The 15224-nt window shown below is 44.6% G+C and overlaps 1 protein-coding gene across 7 annotated transcripts in view; it reads left to right on the top strand.

Moving 5' to 3' along the window:
- KCNIP1 (potassium voltage-gated channel interacting protein 1) overlaps positions 1-15224 on the top strand; it is a 452168-nt gene that overhangs the window by 390610 nt on the left and 46334 nt on the right. Inside the window, exon 1 of one of the 7 annotated variants that reach the window (XM_064520829.1) lies at positions 2659-2680. The exons of 5 other annotated variants lie outside the window; for them this stretch is intronic. Coding sequence is in view for 1 of the 2 variants with exons in the window: in XM_026098458.2 (XP_025954243.1) it covers positions 2708-2816 (109 nt within the window). In the remaining variant the exon portion in view is untranslated. One more of the 7 variants, XM_026098458.2, reaches the window with a different exon arrangement.

Raw genomic sequence — 15224 nt, 5'->3', positions numbered from 1 at the left:
CTTCTCCATTTCCTCCCCACACCTGTTCAAAAAACTCTGGGTCGGCCTCACAAAAATAATAGACTGTGACAACATTAGATACACTGTCAAATAGATTCTGAGCTTGTGGCATGAGTGAGGGTTGCTGCAGCTACGAGGTCTTCATGCAGCCAGGATTTTAGGAATGAAACCCAACATTCTCTTGCAGTTGCTTATTTTAGGAACAGGGGTTCCACCCAAAGCATCAAAAGTTATAGTAACAGCAGTGATGGAATCGTAAGTTTTTCATGCTCTTCTCTGTGCCCCTTGATGAGGGTGCTGCGACAGCGCTTTAGATGATACAGAAACGGGGCGTTAGGCTGGGGTCTGGAGAACTGCAAAGCGCATCTGCAGGAAACCAGGCATTTTGAGTTTCACTGCTCATCATAGATCACTTCTGGTTTGCTTTTTTGAGGCAATTATTAGATTGAGGGGTTTTGTGCATTGCTGGGGAGAAGCTTTCTTAGTCTGCCAGACTAATATGCATCTTGTGATGTGGGTAAGTGTTTGCGCAAGTAAGCTGTGTATGTGGGAATAAGCAGGTGAGTGAGGTGAGCAGTTTCCTACTGTGCGCTCTTTGAGATCAGTTAACACAGGGAATCTGAGACAACAGTGCAAAGCCCACCAGGCAGCCGGGAGATCTGTCAGATCTCTCTTCCTCAGACAGGAAGGGTCCTGGCTATTTTTGTGGTCAATGTTCCTGGCCAAGTATAATGATCTGTTTTTCATGCAAATGGGACACGATGAAACTTAAAAATGAACTGAATGTTTTCAGGCCTCTTTATCGTACACGTTTCTCTTTCAAATTCTCCCCTCTGTATCTGGGAGGGACTTGACACTGCAGTGATGTGAGGTGCTCTGCAGTTTTAAAGCTGAGTGTGTTCACCTGGGGAACAGGAACCATAACATGACGTCAAAGCCAGACACACAGACGGGACGATAAAAGCCTGGAGTGGCAGATGCTGCAGAGTACCAAAAAAAAAAAAAAAAGGCAAACTCTTTGGCCTAAAGTGTTCGTCAGTAGAGATGGCTTTGATACCATGCCGTTGAGCTCTGCCTAGGTAGGTACCAATGACAGAACCCTTATGAATAACGCAATTGCAAGTGTGACCTGTTCATTGGCCACCTGCATGCAGCAACAAAGCTCAAATTCAATTAAAGCATGTTACTTGTGACTTGATCGCTGAAGTAGGTACGAATACTCTGCAACTCCAGCCTGACTTCAGTAGGCACATCTCAGAGCGCTTCCAGCATGTCACTTGGTGAACGTGACATGAAATCCCGTGAGGGTTCTGCACCTGGTGGTACTGTGCGGTGGTAGTCGAAGGCATCGACAGCGTTGGAAGCAGCAACGGGAGCTGCGTGGAGGGACAAAAGCCAGCCCGCTCTGCGTGTCGAGGGCTGAGGAGCAGAGCGGCACTGCTTGCCTGGGGACGGGAGCCCTGAGACGGCGGGGAACAGGACAGCCTGAAGCTCCTGGGAGGCATGAGTTCAAGTACCCCTCTCTCACTGTAAAATGGAAGGGATTGGCCATCTCTGTTCTTCTCGACATCCCACGTGGGGCGTACCAGCACCTTCCACTAGTATCACGCTTGAAAAGTCTGGCCTTTACTGGTGTCGCAACCTTGCACCCATCATCCTGACGAAGCACCCAGCCTGCCAGGTGTTTACTCATCCATGGTGACAGTGAAGAAATGCATGAGTGTATTTCTTCACTACATAATCCCTTTCTCATATTAGCAGTGAGACCAACCCACGTAGTTACCCCATGCAAGCAGCTCTGTGAAATGCTGCAAAGATGAGCAGTGTGAACGGCGTCTGTGCGTCTCCCTCGCCGCCTCCACTGGGCGCTCGTTTGGGGCCAGTGATGGTCCACCCGGAAACCCAGGCACGTGTTAAATCACTGCGTGTTGTCGGGCAGCTAACCCAGCGAAACGGCGTGGGGGGCTGCTGCTCGCCAGCAGGATCGATGGGTAGTAGATGGAGCTGGTCTTGGGGCGCTGGGCTCCATGCTGGTACGTGCGCGGAGGTAGGAAATGCCCGCAGGTATATCCCAGCGTGTCGGAGTGGCGCTAAGCGTGATTTCTCCTCGGTGGCTTGACAAACCATGGAGAAAGAGTGGGGGGATGTTAAGAGGGGAAGATGCTTCGCTCCCTCCCCTACGACATGCCATGTTCTCTGGTGCAGGGCAGAAGAGGTATCGACAGAGAGCATCTGCGCTGGCAGAATCACTGGAAAAAAATCCCAGCTGCAAAAATTGAATGCTATCAGAGATATTTAAAAAAGAAAGGAGGAAAAAAGAAAAAAGCGATGTTGCTGAGGTTAGCAGCATGGTGTTAAGTTGTTCGGGAGCCGAGTAAACTCTTGGGAGAATTACCCTGAAGTGAAAGAAAATAAAACCATAGATTACTGTTAAATGCAGAAATTGGTTGCATGTTAAAAAAAAAAAATAGAGAAGCAGAGAGAGAGAGAGAGAGAGCACGAGAGGGGGAAGAGCAGAACTAGAAAGAGGGGGAGAGCTTGGGAAACGGCAGGAGTGAGAGAATGGGCGAGAGGGGGAGAGGGAAGAGTGCCGTTCGCTGAGCGGAGCGGCAGGAAGGAGAGCCTCCAACAGATGCTTTCTCGGCTTTTGATGCCTGCCGGTGGTTTTGCTCGCGCACCAGTAGGTATCCGTGCGGTGCCGTAGAGGATGTGGACGAAAGGCGAGTCGGAGGGGCTCCAGACGCTAGGGATTGTGGTGGTGGTGTGCTCCTCTCTGAAACTTTTGCACTACCTCGGGCTAATTGACTTGTCGGATGGTAAGAAACTTCCCAGTTTTCCAGCTCCTGTTTGCTTTGGTTGCAGCGTGATTCAGTAAAGCCACTGGAGGAGAGGCTGTGGGAAGCATTTTCCTTTTCAGTGCACTGATTTCTCAGTATTGTCTTCATCTTTTAGTAAGAATCATACAGGCTGCAAGGGTGCAATTATGCTTTATGCTTTACTGAGGACTTTTGCTTTATTACCATAGCTGGAGAGAATCTTATGCTGTGATTTTTTTTTCCCACATGTATTTTATCTCATCTTATTAGTTTTAATTAATTTTATCTTATTAATGCTTTTTCTCTCTCAAAAATAAATTAGTCCCAGCCTAGAAAAAGAAAAGTCTCTCTCGGGATAATAGAAGCACAGCTGATAATTACAGCTATGGTTTCATGGGGTTACCTAAAACAGCATTGTTGTGGCATTTCCAGATTAAAGACATGGTGGAAATAAAGCTTTTGAATGGGAATAAAACAAAGGAGACTTTTCTGTATTTGTTATTCCAGACACTTTAGCAGAGTAACCAGAAGCAAAATAACAGGGAAAAATGTTTCTGTTTTCAAGTATTGAACTGGAGGATTTGATCTCTCTCCATTTTCCAATATAATGAACTTTTTTTCCCCCTGAAGGTTTTCCTGGGAAAGTAAGACATATTTTAACAGCAAAGTCAACTTTAGCAATAGTGTTATCTATTCATAAAGGGACGTGTGGATCACTGTGAATTGCAAAAGAAAACTTCTGGGTGAAACAAATGAGATTTTTGAAACAAAGAGGGACCCCCAAGTCACTGACTTTATTCTTGTTTAGATCACTAACTGTACTAAGTTTGCCTGGCAAGGGAGTAACTAATATTAGCATAAACACCCATGTTACTTTACTTGGAGATTATCTTTAGAATATGGTAAAGCTGACTAAAAATTGAATAAAAGTAGAGGAAATATATATAATAAATATGAGCTCTTAAAAGCAAGGAAAGCCGATGGAATTTTAGCCTTGCCACTGTAAAATCTGTGCTGTCACAAAACCCTAGAAGGACCAAATATGAAAACTGTGGCCCGAGTAAGGGTTATTTTATTTAGACTTAGCGAAGATGTAAATTTGTCATTACATGCATGTTCGTATTCCTTGTTATGAGATGAATATCATGGGAGCTTTTAGTTTACTCTTACATGATTGAACTCTAGCGTTGGTCTAATTACAAATAAATTAAGATATCTGACAATGACAACTAATTTCAAATAATGGCAACAAAAGTGCTTGCCTTAGAAACGAGCTGTCAAATGCTGAGGCAGTTACACTGCTACCTGTTTAGCTGCAAGAACGTTTTTATACCTTCTTTGCAGAACTAATTACTGTAATTCCGGTGCCTGCACCTTTCAAAGAGAAGAGTCTCCACGGTGTTTCTCTAGCAAAGGCAAATGGTGACAGGTGAGAAGGTTGTCTATTCAGAGACAAAACGAGCAAAAGTGAGCAAAAAGTCCTAAATTATATTCACAGAGCAACTCTGGGTGCATTGGTTTGCAAGGAGCAGTCCATAATCATTAAATCCATTCAAGTGTAGAGCGTTACGGTGTTTTCTCTCAAATCCTTGTGGGTGAACGCTGCAGGAATTGCTGCTCTGCATAATTCCTGATTGCTGATGGAGTGGCCGACAGTGTGTAGGAGCATGGTGCTATAAACCTTCTCGGCTTTGATTAATTTTTTTTGCTGGAATTCTTTCTTCTGCCTGCAAAATTGTTCACTTGGAGACCAAGACACATTTCTCTGGTATTCATTAAATTATATAAGCTTGTGGGTTTTTTTCCCATGTGACTCTACTTGTGCTGGGTATTACTTACATGTATAAGTTGTTTATATTAATATAATGCAAATGATTGTTAATGTAGTGCAATGCAGATTTCAGTCACTTGGAAATCTTTAAAGGTAGCATTAAACTTTGTCTTCGACCTGCTAGGTGGCAGCGATGGGAAGGGTACATTGAGGGTATATATTGCACCATAAATACTTAACATCTCTGTATTCACTAGAAATGATCACTGCTTTTATTTATAGAGATCTAGAAATTCCATATGTTTTCTCGTGGCTGTGTGTAATAACACTAACATTAGACACTGAAATTGGCTGTATTCTTACTCCTTTTTAGAATTGGTATTGTTCCATCTCCTGTAGTTGAAACAGGCTTACTTAATTGTATTGCTTAAAAAAAAAAAAAAAAAAAAATGTTGAGTGTTGATTCCTCATTAGTCTAATAAAAGAAGCAAGATTTATGGAGAGGGAAATAGTAGATGGTAGTTCAGTAACTGGAATTTTAGAAATTGCTACAGCTGAATGCATGTTTCCCTAATCCCACCTTCTTAGTGATATTCCAGAGGTGAGGTCCTGTTCTCACAATTAATTCATATAGGTGATTGACTGGAAAAAACTGAAACCAGAGACATTAGTAGCAGTTTTAGGATTACAGCCTGGTAATAGAAATTAATCTCACGCATGACCTGAACCTGCGTTAAGTGTTTTGTGGGAGGGTTTTTTTGAGTTCTTTGGTTTCCACTGAAACGCAAGGGGAGCAAGTCTATGAGAAACGATCCCCTAAAACTCCTCCAAACAGGAGAGCTCTGGTGAGATCAGAGCTGTCCCAGCTGCGCTGTTTTTATTTTCCAGAGTTCTTCATTAAAATGTTCCCATTCACTTAAAGCTAAGTGTGCTTAGTGGGGAAATCCAGACATGATGAAAAGAAACTTGGCTTAACTAAAGAGAAAACAAGTTCTGCAAAGCATGGATTGATTTGTTTGAACTTAAGAAGAATAGAAGAGTTGAAGATTTGTTGTCTTGTGCCCCTTTCCCCTTTCCTTATCTTCTGGGGTTTTGTTTTCTCTTGGCTTTGCCCTTGCTGCCCTCCTGTGCTTTATCAGGGAGCTGGTGCGGTCTCACTATATCAGGTCCCAGCTCCAGAGGCTGCTCCTGGGGGACCGCAGCCAGCTGCCTCCCAAAGAGTGGGCTAAGAGTCAAAGATGGGTTTTCTTCTCAAGTGCAGCGATGCATCTATATATAATTTTATGTATTTAATGGCATTCGGGGAAGCATCTGATAAAATTTTCTACTATTCTGTGGTTGAAGACAGCAAAGCTTCTCCATAAGGCAAGAGTAAATTCTGGCTGTACTGGAACTGGTTGAGTCTGGCTTTAACTCAGCTCCTTTGCTGAATATCCATCCTCCAGGTACCCTTGACGTATTTATAAATCATACTTCTTCAAACTGGAGGGATCCAGGGCAAATATGGACTGTGTTCTTGGGCTAATCTCAGTATGGATTAGATAAGACCTATGGCAGGGTCCAAAATCCTGAAAATAGGCAGATTAAAAATAGACTACCAAATGCATTGTCAGAGATTTAACTTCTCAGTGCAGAGAAGCCTGCTTTCTCTAGTAGTACTCACTTATTTTACAACAGAAGAGTAGACACAGATGCTAAATATTTTTCGTGAGCAAATGGATTGCTGACTTGTAAATCTATCTCAGATGCTTAAGAGTAACATACAGCAGCTACCATATGCATCTGCATAATTCACTAGTATGTAAATAATACGCTACCAACCTGTAGAATTCATTGCCACTGAAACAGTTTAATGTGACTGCCAGTGGAGTTGGACTCAAAGTATGTTTTCTGAGTATACTTTTTTTTATTATGCCACATTAGACCATTCTCTAGGGCTGTTCATAATTAAACAGGGAAATCGTGCAAAACTGGAAGGCAGCTGTGTTTTGGCCCATGCCCACGGACTGCAGTCCCAAGATGCTTTCAGGGTTGACGCTGTTCATGAGACACCCAGAACTGCCCCCCACCACCACCACCACCATGTTCTGCTCCAATTTTCTCTGGAGCTGAGCGATAAGTATGAGACCCACTCTCTGTATCTCCTGGGGCTGGGTAGCTGCCCTGCAACTCACGTCACACCTAGGGAATTATGCTCTTACCTTGTGTCTGCTGTAGCTATCGAGCACCTGCCCTGGGCAACAGAGGCCATGAAACAACTTGGTCATTGTTAGCTATCCTGGGTTTTGTGCAAAAGGCAGAGGCAATGTCAGCAATTCTTGGATGGGGTGTCATCTTAACTTCTGCATGAAATGACTCTCTAGCCAGGAGAGGTACTTGGCCTCCGGGTACCTCCGGCAAGTGACTTGCAGAATTTCCTGAGTTGTATCATCAGCCCAAACACTCCTGTTTGCAAATCTGTCCCCAGCTGCATTACGAGATACAGTTTGCATCCTTCTCATGAGGCATCTTGCATGCTTTCTGGGATGGGGGGGATAACAAGTTCAAGTACCTCAATCTTATCCATCAAAGCAAGCATGGAAAAGCAGTTCCACCTAACTTCACCAGGATGAGCGCTTGCTTGGTCTCTCTTGCTCTGTTGCAACAAGCATGACCTCTTTTCCCAGTGGAAGTGTTTTCACATGGTGTATTCACCACATGTTGTATGTAGAGATGTGATAGATACAATCTCTGTCGTACCGAGTAATCTTTAAGGTAGTACAGAACTCGGACTGGGAGACTTGTTCCTCACAGTGCCTTTATTTCTCACCTCTGATTTGTACGTCATTGCATGTGGTAGCGTTGCAAGTGCTGGGCCTGGGAGCAGCCCGAGACAAAACTTACCTGTTTATTGACTTGATTCATGAGGAACTGTGTGGTTTTAACTAACAGCACATAAAGGTTAAAGCCATTGAAGAGCAGACCAGTTCTACGAAAAGAAAAATATCTGTCGTAAAATTGATATGGCAGAACCAACATGTTTTGCAGGAATGTAACTCTGAATTTTAACAAATGTGGAAGTTTGGGACAAAATCAGAGACCTTGAAACAGAGGGAGAAAGGGAGGGGGAGAGTTACCTGATGTGGAATAGCCACGAGTCCAGCGACGGGAGCACTTGAGGCACACGTGGGAGACCAGGGCTCTTGCTGCCGCCCCTTGGGCCCAGCTCTGCTAAGGCTTTTATTGCCTAACTGCTGTAGGTACTAGCTGTCCTGCACCGAGATGTGTATTCTTGTTTTCATCCCCTTGTAAGGTCTTGTTTCATCCTGACGTGGAATAGGGATATCCTTTTTAAAAAAGCTCTGGTGAGAACATATTCTTTCCTCCAGCTTTGGATAGGAACTTCAGACCCACTTTAGAGAGAGGGAAAGAGGGGAGAGATTTGAGTGGATTGAAAACTGGAATCTCTCCCTTTAAGATACCCACTTATGAAGGAATCGGGTAATGGATACTAAAACTGTTGTATTCAGCCCGCTGATGCTGTGTGGTGCAAAGGCTGTGTCACAGCTGAATCAGCACATTTCCTTACCTCCTTCACCATGACATTTTTTTCCAGTTATTCTGATCCCCATATGGGTTTTTCTCAGCCCAAGGCAGAAGCAGTATATTTGCTCTCTGCTGCTTGCAGAGCCAGAGCAAACCTCACCGGTCAGCCAGGGCCGATAAATTCGACCGCTGTGAACCAGCATGGGCAGCCTGGCTAGGACACCATGCTGGGAGGCTCTTCCGAAACATCGCCGAAACGTCCAGGCTGGTCGTGGTTGGAGCAGGAGACTGATAAAAGATTCAAATTCTGTTCTCCTCCCAGGCTAATTTCTCCCTTTACTATATCCATGCAATTATTTTTACCTCATATGGAATATAAAAATATGTTCATCAAACTACTGTCACAGGCCGCCTCCCACGAGGCTCAGGGCAGTGGGTGCTGGAGCCTGTGCGTGGCCTCCCCTGGGCCCCGGTTGCTTTTGGTTTGGGTGCTGTTTCTGTTGGGTTCCTTGATGCTGTTCTCCTCCTCCTCCTCCTCCTCCTCTTCCTCTTTCTGTCCTCCACTGTTGGCGTTCGTTGCTATTTCCTGTTCTATAAACACTTTTGAGTACCCCAGTTAGTCATATAGTAGAACATAATATATTGCAATATGCCATTTAAATGCAAATATATATGTACCTAATCTGGTATTGTTAGCTTGGTAGTGGCCCTGCTGTTAGGAGTGCAACATCTGTATTTTAAGGACTGTTTGCAAGGAGAGGTAGCCATTTTCTGCATGATTTGGTACAGACTGATAGAAAATGCGTAGTCTAATTAGGCATGGAGGTTCTGGTTTTGTTACTCCTTGATGAATTTTTTTCTTGCTCTTATATACGCAGGCATATGTCTACCAGATGCATTCCTTTCTTCTCATACACAAGGTCATGCAACAAACTATATTGCAGGTATCTATGTTTTTGTGCTGGGTCATTTTTGGCAAGGCCATCCCAGATCATTTCCCATGTGTAAGAGCATTGAGGGTGCACTAACCTCCCCCTCCATACACTTTCCTCCCAACCCACCACTTCTAGGTCTTGTAGCAGTGAGAATTTGCAGGCGTTGGTGCTCAAAGCTGGCTGGAAGCTGTGGTGGTGGACTTGCCCAGGCCCTTGCCTTTGTGACTTGGAGCAAAATTAAATGGCTTTTTTTTTTTTTTTCCTGTTTACGAGAGTCTGGGGAATTAATCACTTTGATCAGAATTTTGCGTTTCAGTTCTTATTGCAACATTAAATCCCAGCATCTCCGCTGTATCTCAGGCTTTCCTGGCATGTTGGTCTGAGTGAGCTAATGCAGTTATTTACTGTTCAACTGGAAATGGTGAGAACCTGGCTCTGAGACAGGTCTGTCAGTAGTAAATTGTGGTGAATTGTCATTTTCAGAACTTTTTTTTAATTTGTGGCCAGGCATTTATCTTGATAGCACTGTGTTCGTGTCTCCAAGTTTGCATAGGTGTACCACGTTTCCAAATGCTCGGCTCGTTCAGACACGTGGTAACTGGCAAGACAAAGTCCCAAGTCCTGAAGGGAAGCCATCAGAAGATAAACAAATGCCCAAATTATGACTGCCTCCAGAGTCTTCAGTTCTCCTGGACGTGGTCTTATTTCAGGATGGTATTATGTGTGTCCATATCATAAAACAACATCATATAATATATACCCATGAGGGGGCAGAACTAGGGTTGTGCAGCTGGCCTTGACTTGGATGGTTCCTGGTTGTTGATGTCTTCTGCATGCTCTTCGCTCACAGGGACACGGACTGTGTCCACCTGGGGAAGTGCATATATGCATTTATAATCTATTTCCATTTAGCTTTTTTAAAAGTGATTCCAACTAATCACTACAGGTTTTCTGTAACAAAATCTCTGAATTTCTTGCAGCGCTTTTCACTTTCAAGGTTTTCTTGCTCAGCTAATTAGATGGCTCCCAGACTTCATTATGCAGCCAGTGCAGTGGCAGAAGCTGCTAAAGCTTGGTAGCCTTACAGGCAGCCTGAGCTGTTGGCTCCCGATCGGGGAGGGAGTGAATTTTATTTGCTGCACATCGTCTTCTGATTTCCCAGGCCTGGTGGCATTTGCTAGTGCTCCGGGAGCCCCTCTGGGTTAGCTTCTGGCGGTTGCTCCAGACATCCAGTGGCTTTTCTTTTGGCTTCATCCCTGCTAAGGAGAGGGAGAGAGTTTGACATCGTGGATTAATTGCAGTCATAGCAAACCCTGGAAACCTGGAGTTGTTCACGCCATTGCTGTGTTCATAACGCTGAAGCGTTTAGCGTCCAGCACTCTTTCAGACAAATGAGTCAAGCCTTTTCACCCAAAGGGGTTTGTTCTAGCAGCAGAGATCCTGCCTCTACCCTCCGGATCTGCAGAGCTTCAGTCGGCAGCGCTGGTTACGCATCGCTCTGCACTTGCATGAGCGTATTGCACTGCAGCCTTTTTTATATTTTGATGTTTATCGTAGTTGCCCTGCTGTTAACCTTTCTGTTGAAATAGTAATTTCTTACTCACTTATTTTCATGTTGTAGTAAAGCATCCTGTCTTTCCAAGCTCCTTTGTCTCTCTGTGAGAGGCTGCTGTGCATGTTTGTACGTATGCGCATGCCCTTATCTTGGTTTTTGTGGCTTCTCAATTTCCCTCTGCTCTTCATGTGATGCTTTGGTGGCTTTTAGATCGAATCTAGGCATGTACGCTGTTTCCATTGCAGTTGCTATTGCGATTGCTACTTTGCCTCCTTTCTAGCCCTTGCATACATTGGTTTTTGTGGCTCTGCGTCCTTGCGCCATGATTGGGGATCTGGAGTGCTCCTTCACCCTGACAGCCTGTCGCAGGGCAGAGCAAAGTGGTATTGGCTGGCTCCATCTTCCTGACATGTGACTTTGCCTTGCAAAACCCCATCTTTTGCACGTATTCATGCTAGTGTCCCTCTGCTTTTTATCAGAAGGTTATAAACTTCACTTCCTTGTACAATCCTGCAGACAGGGTTTTGCTCTGCTCCACCTTTCTTGCTTAGTGCAGAAATGTACCTTTTTTGCTTACTTGAATTTCCATGCTCAAGCAAGACTAGCGCAAACTAAATGCACCAAACGGGTGACATTGAAGTCGTGCACTGGTTTGCTCATGTTGAATTTCTTTAAGGTTTCCTGCGTCTTTAGCACGTGGTCTCATCCACTGACTTCCCTGCAAGTGTTTAGTTATTCTGATTAGCATGTTTTGGCTTCAGCAATCAGGAACTTCTTTTTATTTGTTCATTTGTTATTAAGAGGTAGAATTAATGCAGTACGCCATTTCTAGCTCTGTTAAGGCTTGCCTTGGCTGCCTCTCTAGAGGGGAGAGTTTAAGTACTCAAAGCTGGAAAATGAGAGACTATTGTGTCTCCTAAACTAAATCACGTAGACTCTGACCTTCATCAAAAAGATTCTCGAAGCTGTTACCAAAAATTGTAATACTTCTACAGATGAAATCGTATTTTCCCAATTACTGAGTAACAGTATTGAATTTTTCCTCTCTTTGAGTGGAGGGGGAGGTAGAGGAGGCAGAAGTACGGACTGCAGGAGCGATTCTGAGCTGGAGAATAGCTGCTTCTTCCATACAAACTTACACAAAGAATTAAGTAGAAAACAACCATAAATGTTGCAACGATTCGGTAATAACATCTTCCTTCAGGGTTATTTAATAGTGCTAAAACAGTGAAACTTTTATGGTTGTTATCTAATAAATTCCTCGAGTGAGACAAAGCAGTTAATTCAGTTACTTAGAAGCATTTACTTTCCAAATTGAAGATTAGGGTCAATAGGTACAAATATCCGCCGAGCACCCTATGGGTTGCACAGGCAGAAAGCTGGAACTCTGTTTGAGGCATTGGGCTTACCTCCTCGTAACCGAGTGGCAAAGGCACAGGTTTTAACTGTTGTTCTGGAGGGGAGAGGTGTGATGGGAAGAGATGGAAGTGCTTCATACGGCTACAGGAATGCAGAGATGGCAAAGGATGGGCTTGTTTTAAAATGAAGCTAATGTGAGTTAATAAAAGAGATGCATAGCACTTTCTAAACAGAATGGCAGCATCATTGAAAATGAGTTTGTCCTTGTGCAGAACTTATTTTGGAGAGGCTGCTGAAACAGATCTAATGCACCACCTCTAAGTGCTGTAAGTTAAAGATTTCCCCAGTGCTACTGAACCAGGGATCAGACCACTTGTCAGACGCATAGTGTCTGTGATTAATCGCTACGGGTCAGACTGGGTACATCTGTAAGCCTGGCCGCCTGCTTTCTCGTCGCTTGTTGTCCCCTCCCCTTTGAGACCTCTCCCTGGCGTGTTTTGGGGTAAGCAGCTCTCGCAGGTGGGTCAGGCTGGGTGTGCATCACTCCCACGCAGGTTGGTTAGCGCTGCGGGGAACGTGCTTTCGGAGCAATGCGAGTGGAAAAGCCCTCCTCAAGGTTAGAGCAGAGATAGGAAGCGTGGCCAGGAGGGATTTCGTTTTCTCAGGAACTTTTTCCTTTCTGATTTATCAGAGCAGCAGAGTTGCATGGTGTCAACAGATGTGAGGGACTGTGCTTCCGTCTACGCTCTAATTGTATTTATCTACTAATCCTCACAGGTATGGATACAATCTTCTGTGAAGCACGTCTTTGCTGATAAATTTAATTAAAATGAATCAGTAAATTAGAGACACAAGTTGAAGATGTTCCAACGAAAGCTAAGTCTAACTGGATGCCTGCAGGTCTCATTCCGTTGCTGTAACGTAGCTTGTCCTGTTGCAGGGAGCTAAAAATGGACATTTGAGTTTTGAGCCACTCCTAAACCCAGCTGTCCCGTGGCTGGTGGATCTCAGCAGGAAGGTGACAGGCTCTACGGGAGCAGAGTGGAGGAGAAGATTTCCAGGAAGTGTCTTGTGACACTGAATCTGCCTAAGTGTCCCATCTCAGAAACCTTTTAGGCAGAACTGGTGTCGGAGAAGATTTCAAAATATTTTCTGGAGGGGTTCAAATGCCAGCTGGTTCTATCTGGGAGGAATTTAGATACCTTTGATCCTTCTAGCATGCTCATTTACTTCAGATACCTTCAGATTTTGCAATACGTGTAGACTTTGGCGAGATGCAGTCATTTCCCTCTTCTTTTCAGTTAATGTTGAGTACTTGCTTATAAATTGTAGAGGTTCTTGTAACAACACACTGATCTTATTAAGGCTTATTTTGGAGGTAGCTTACTGCGTGTGCTGATAGTACAACAGGGAGATTGCAACAGGCAGAACACAATAATGTGGTTGATTTGGTCTGGTGCAGCAGGGTTTAGAGGACCGCAACAGCTCTGTCAGTGGGGGAATAATCAAATCTTCTTTATAAAATCCAGAGATCAGAACAAACTATCAAAATATATGTGCTCCAACTACTTAAGATGTTTGCCTGCCTTGCAGGGGTGTGTAACTTGGAAACTGTTGTCTAGTAAGTGAAACTCTGGGTGAGGCTTGAAGAGCTGGGTTTTAATCCTGGCCTTGCCACTGTCCTGCTGGGTAACTTTCCGTGAAGTCAGTCTCGTCAGTAAGATCTGGGTAATGAAGATGAACTTCTAATGCAGCTTCCTTACGTGCTGAAAGTGTTCATGGAGTTATCTGTCTGATGCTTGGTTGAAATGTATTTTTCTTTTCATCCTATTCTGGACATACAATACTTAGATAATACCAGCTTGATTGTTTTAGTTGACAATGGTTAATTCTTTTCTTCTCAAAATGCTATTTACATGGCTGCTTCCTTGCCTTATGTCAACAGCTTTACAGAAGCGATAGTAAATATAAAATAGATTGTATCTGCGCAAGGCCTGCAATATATAATCCTTTGCAGACGGAAGCTCTTAAATTCTGCTGGTCTTGAGTATGTCTCTACATTTATAGTGAATGGCAAGACACAAATCCAGGCTTTCCTCATGGAACTGAAGCATAACACAATTTGGGAGGGGGACATGAATGCCCTGCAGATTGAGTGTAAAGTATGAAAAGAGCTAGTGTTGTGTTGCAGGTTAATGTACAAATAATATAAACGTTATTTCCATAATCTTTAGTAGGGTGTCATGACATTGACATAGGCTACATGTGACCACACACATATATATGTTCTTCTGGACTCCTCTCTAATTTTTTAATCTGCTCTTGCTGAAAACTTAATTCATATTTTCACAACTCCATAATAATTCAAATAATTTATATATACCAATTTACTCTCTGGAAGATGCTAAAAGCCATGCATTTCACCAACCCAGTGTCGCGGCCCGAAGGGAGTCGTTCAGGACGACCTCCCTCCCCTTGGGGCCAAACGACTGAGTTCGCGATGCCCTTGGACTGAATTAAGGTGAAATGACACCAGCCAACCAGTTTTAAGATTTATTAAGGCAAAATGGAATCAACTAACTAGACACGTCCCGCGTCACACGTTTAGGAAAAAGAGAGGAAAAGGGGAAGACAGAGAAAGATAGATATCACCACCCGTGGATCCAGCGGCATCCCGTTGGTCCTCTTCTCTTGGGAGTCTCGGTGGCGGGGGGGGGGCAGCGGCGGGAAGCTCCCGTCTGGTTCCGCTGACTCCGCTCCGGTTCCTCAGTCGTCACAAGCAAGCCACCCCGCTATTCACCCAGTCTGCAGTTTTTATGGGTTCTTGCCCCACCTCCGGGAGGTGCTTCCTCGCTTCCCATGCAGATTAACTGTCATGCGCAGTCCGCCCTCTCGGAACCTTCCAGAAACGGGCTGGGGCATCTGGGGGTCTCCTGCTCATGCGCAGATGGCAAGTGAGTACGTGCGGTTCGTGCCCTAGAGGCGACCTTCTGCCCTTTTCGCGCCCTTTTTCCCCTGTGCAGGTGCACGAGGTTGTTTACCTCGCGGACGGCTCCCGGGGGCGTTGGCGCAGCGCTGCCCCACGCGCCTTGGCAGCAGCAGCAGCAGCAGCAATGTCGAGACAAAACCGCATGTAGAGAACCGGTCCTCTACACCCAGAAACTGTGGCTCCTTCAGAGTTAAATACACTGCAATGTTAACTTCATAGGATAGTTAGTAACATAGAAGATACCCCCAGGGGCTGCACATTGTCACCACGCCAA

Source organism: Dromaius novaehollandiae, chromosome 15 (genome assembly GCF_036370855.1).
Source record: "Dromaius novaehollandiae isolate bDroNov1 chromosome 15, bDroNov1.hap1, whole genome shotgun sequence".
Taxonomy (NCBI): domain Eukaryota; kingdom Metazoa; phylum Chordata; class Aves; order Casuariiformes; family Dromaiidae; genus Dromaius; species Dromaius novaehollandiae.
Note: the sequence above shows the minus strand (reverse complement) of the source record. Positions and strands in the feature narration are given on the sequence as shown.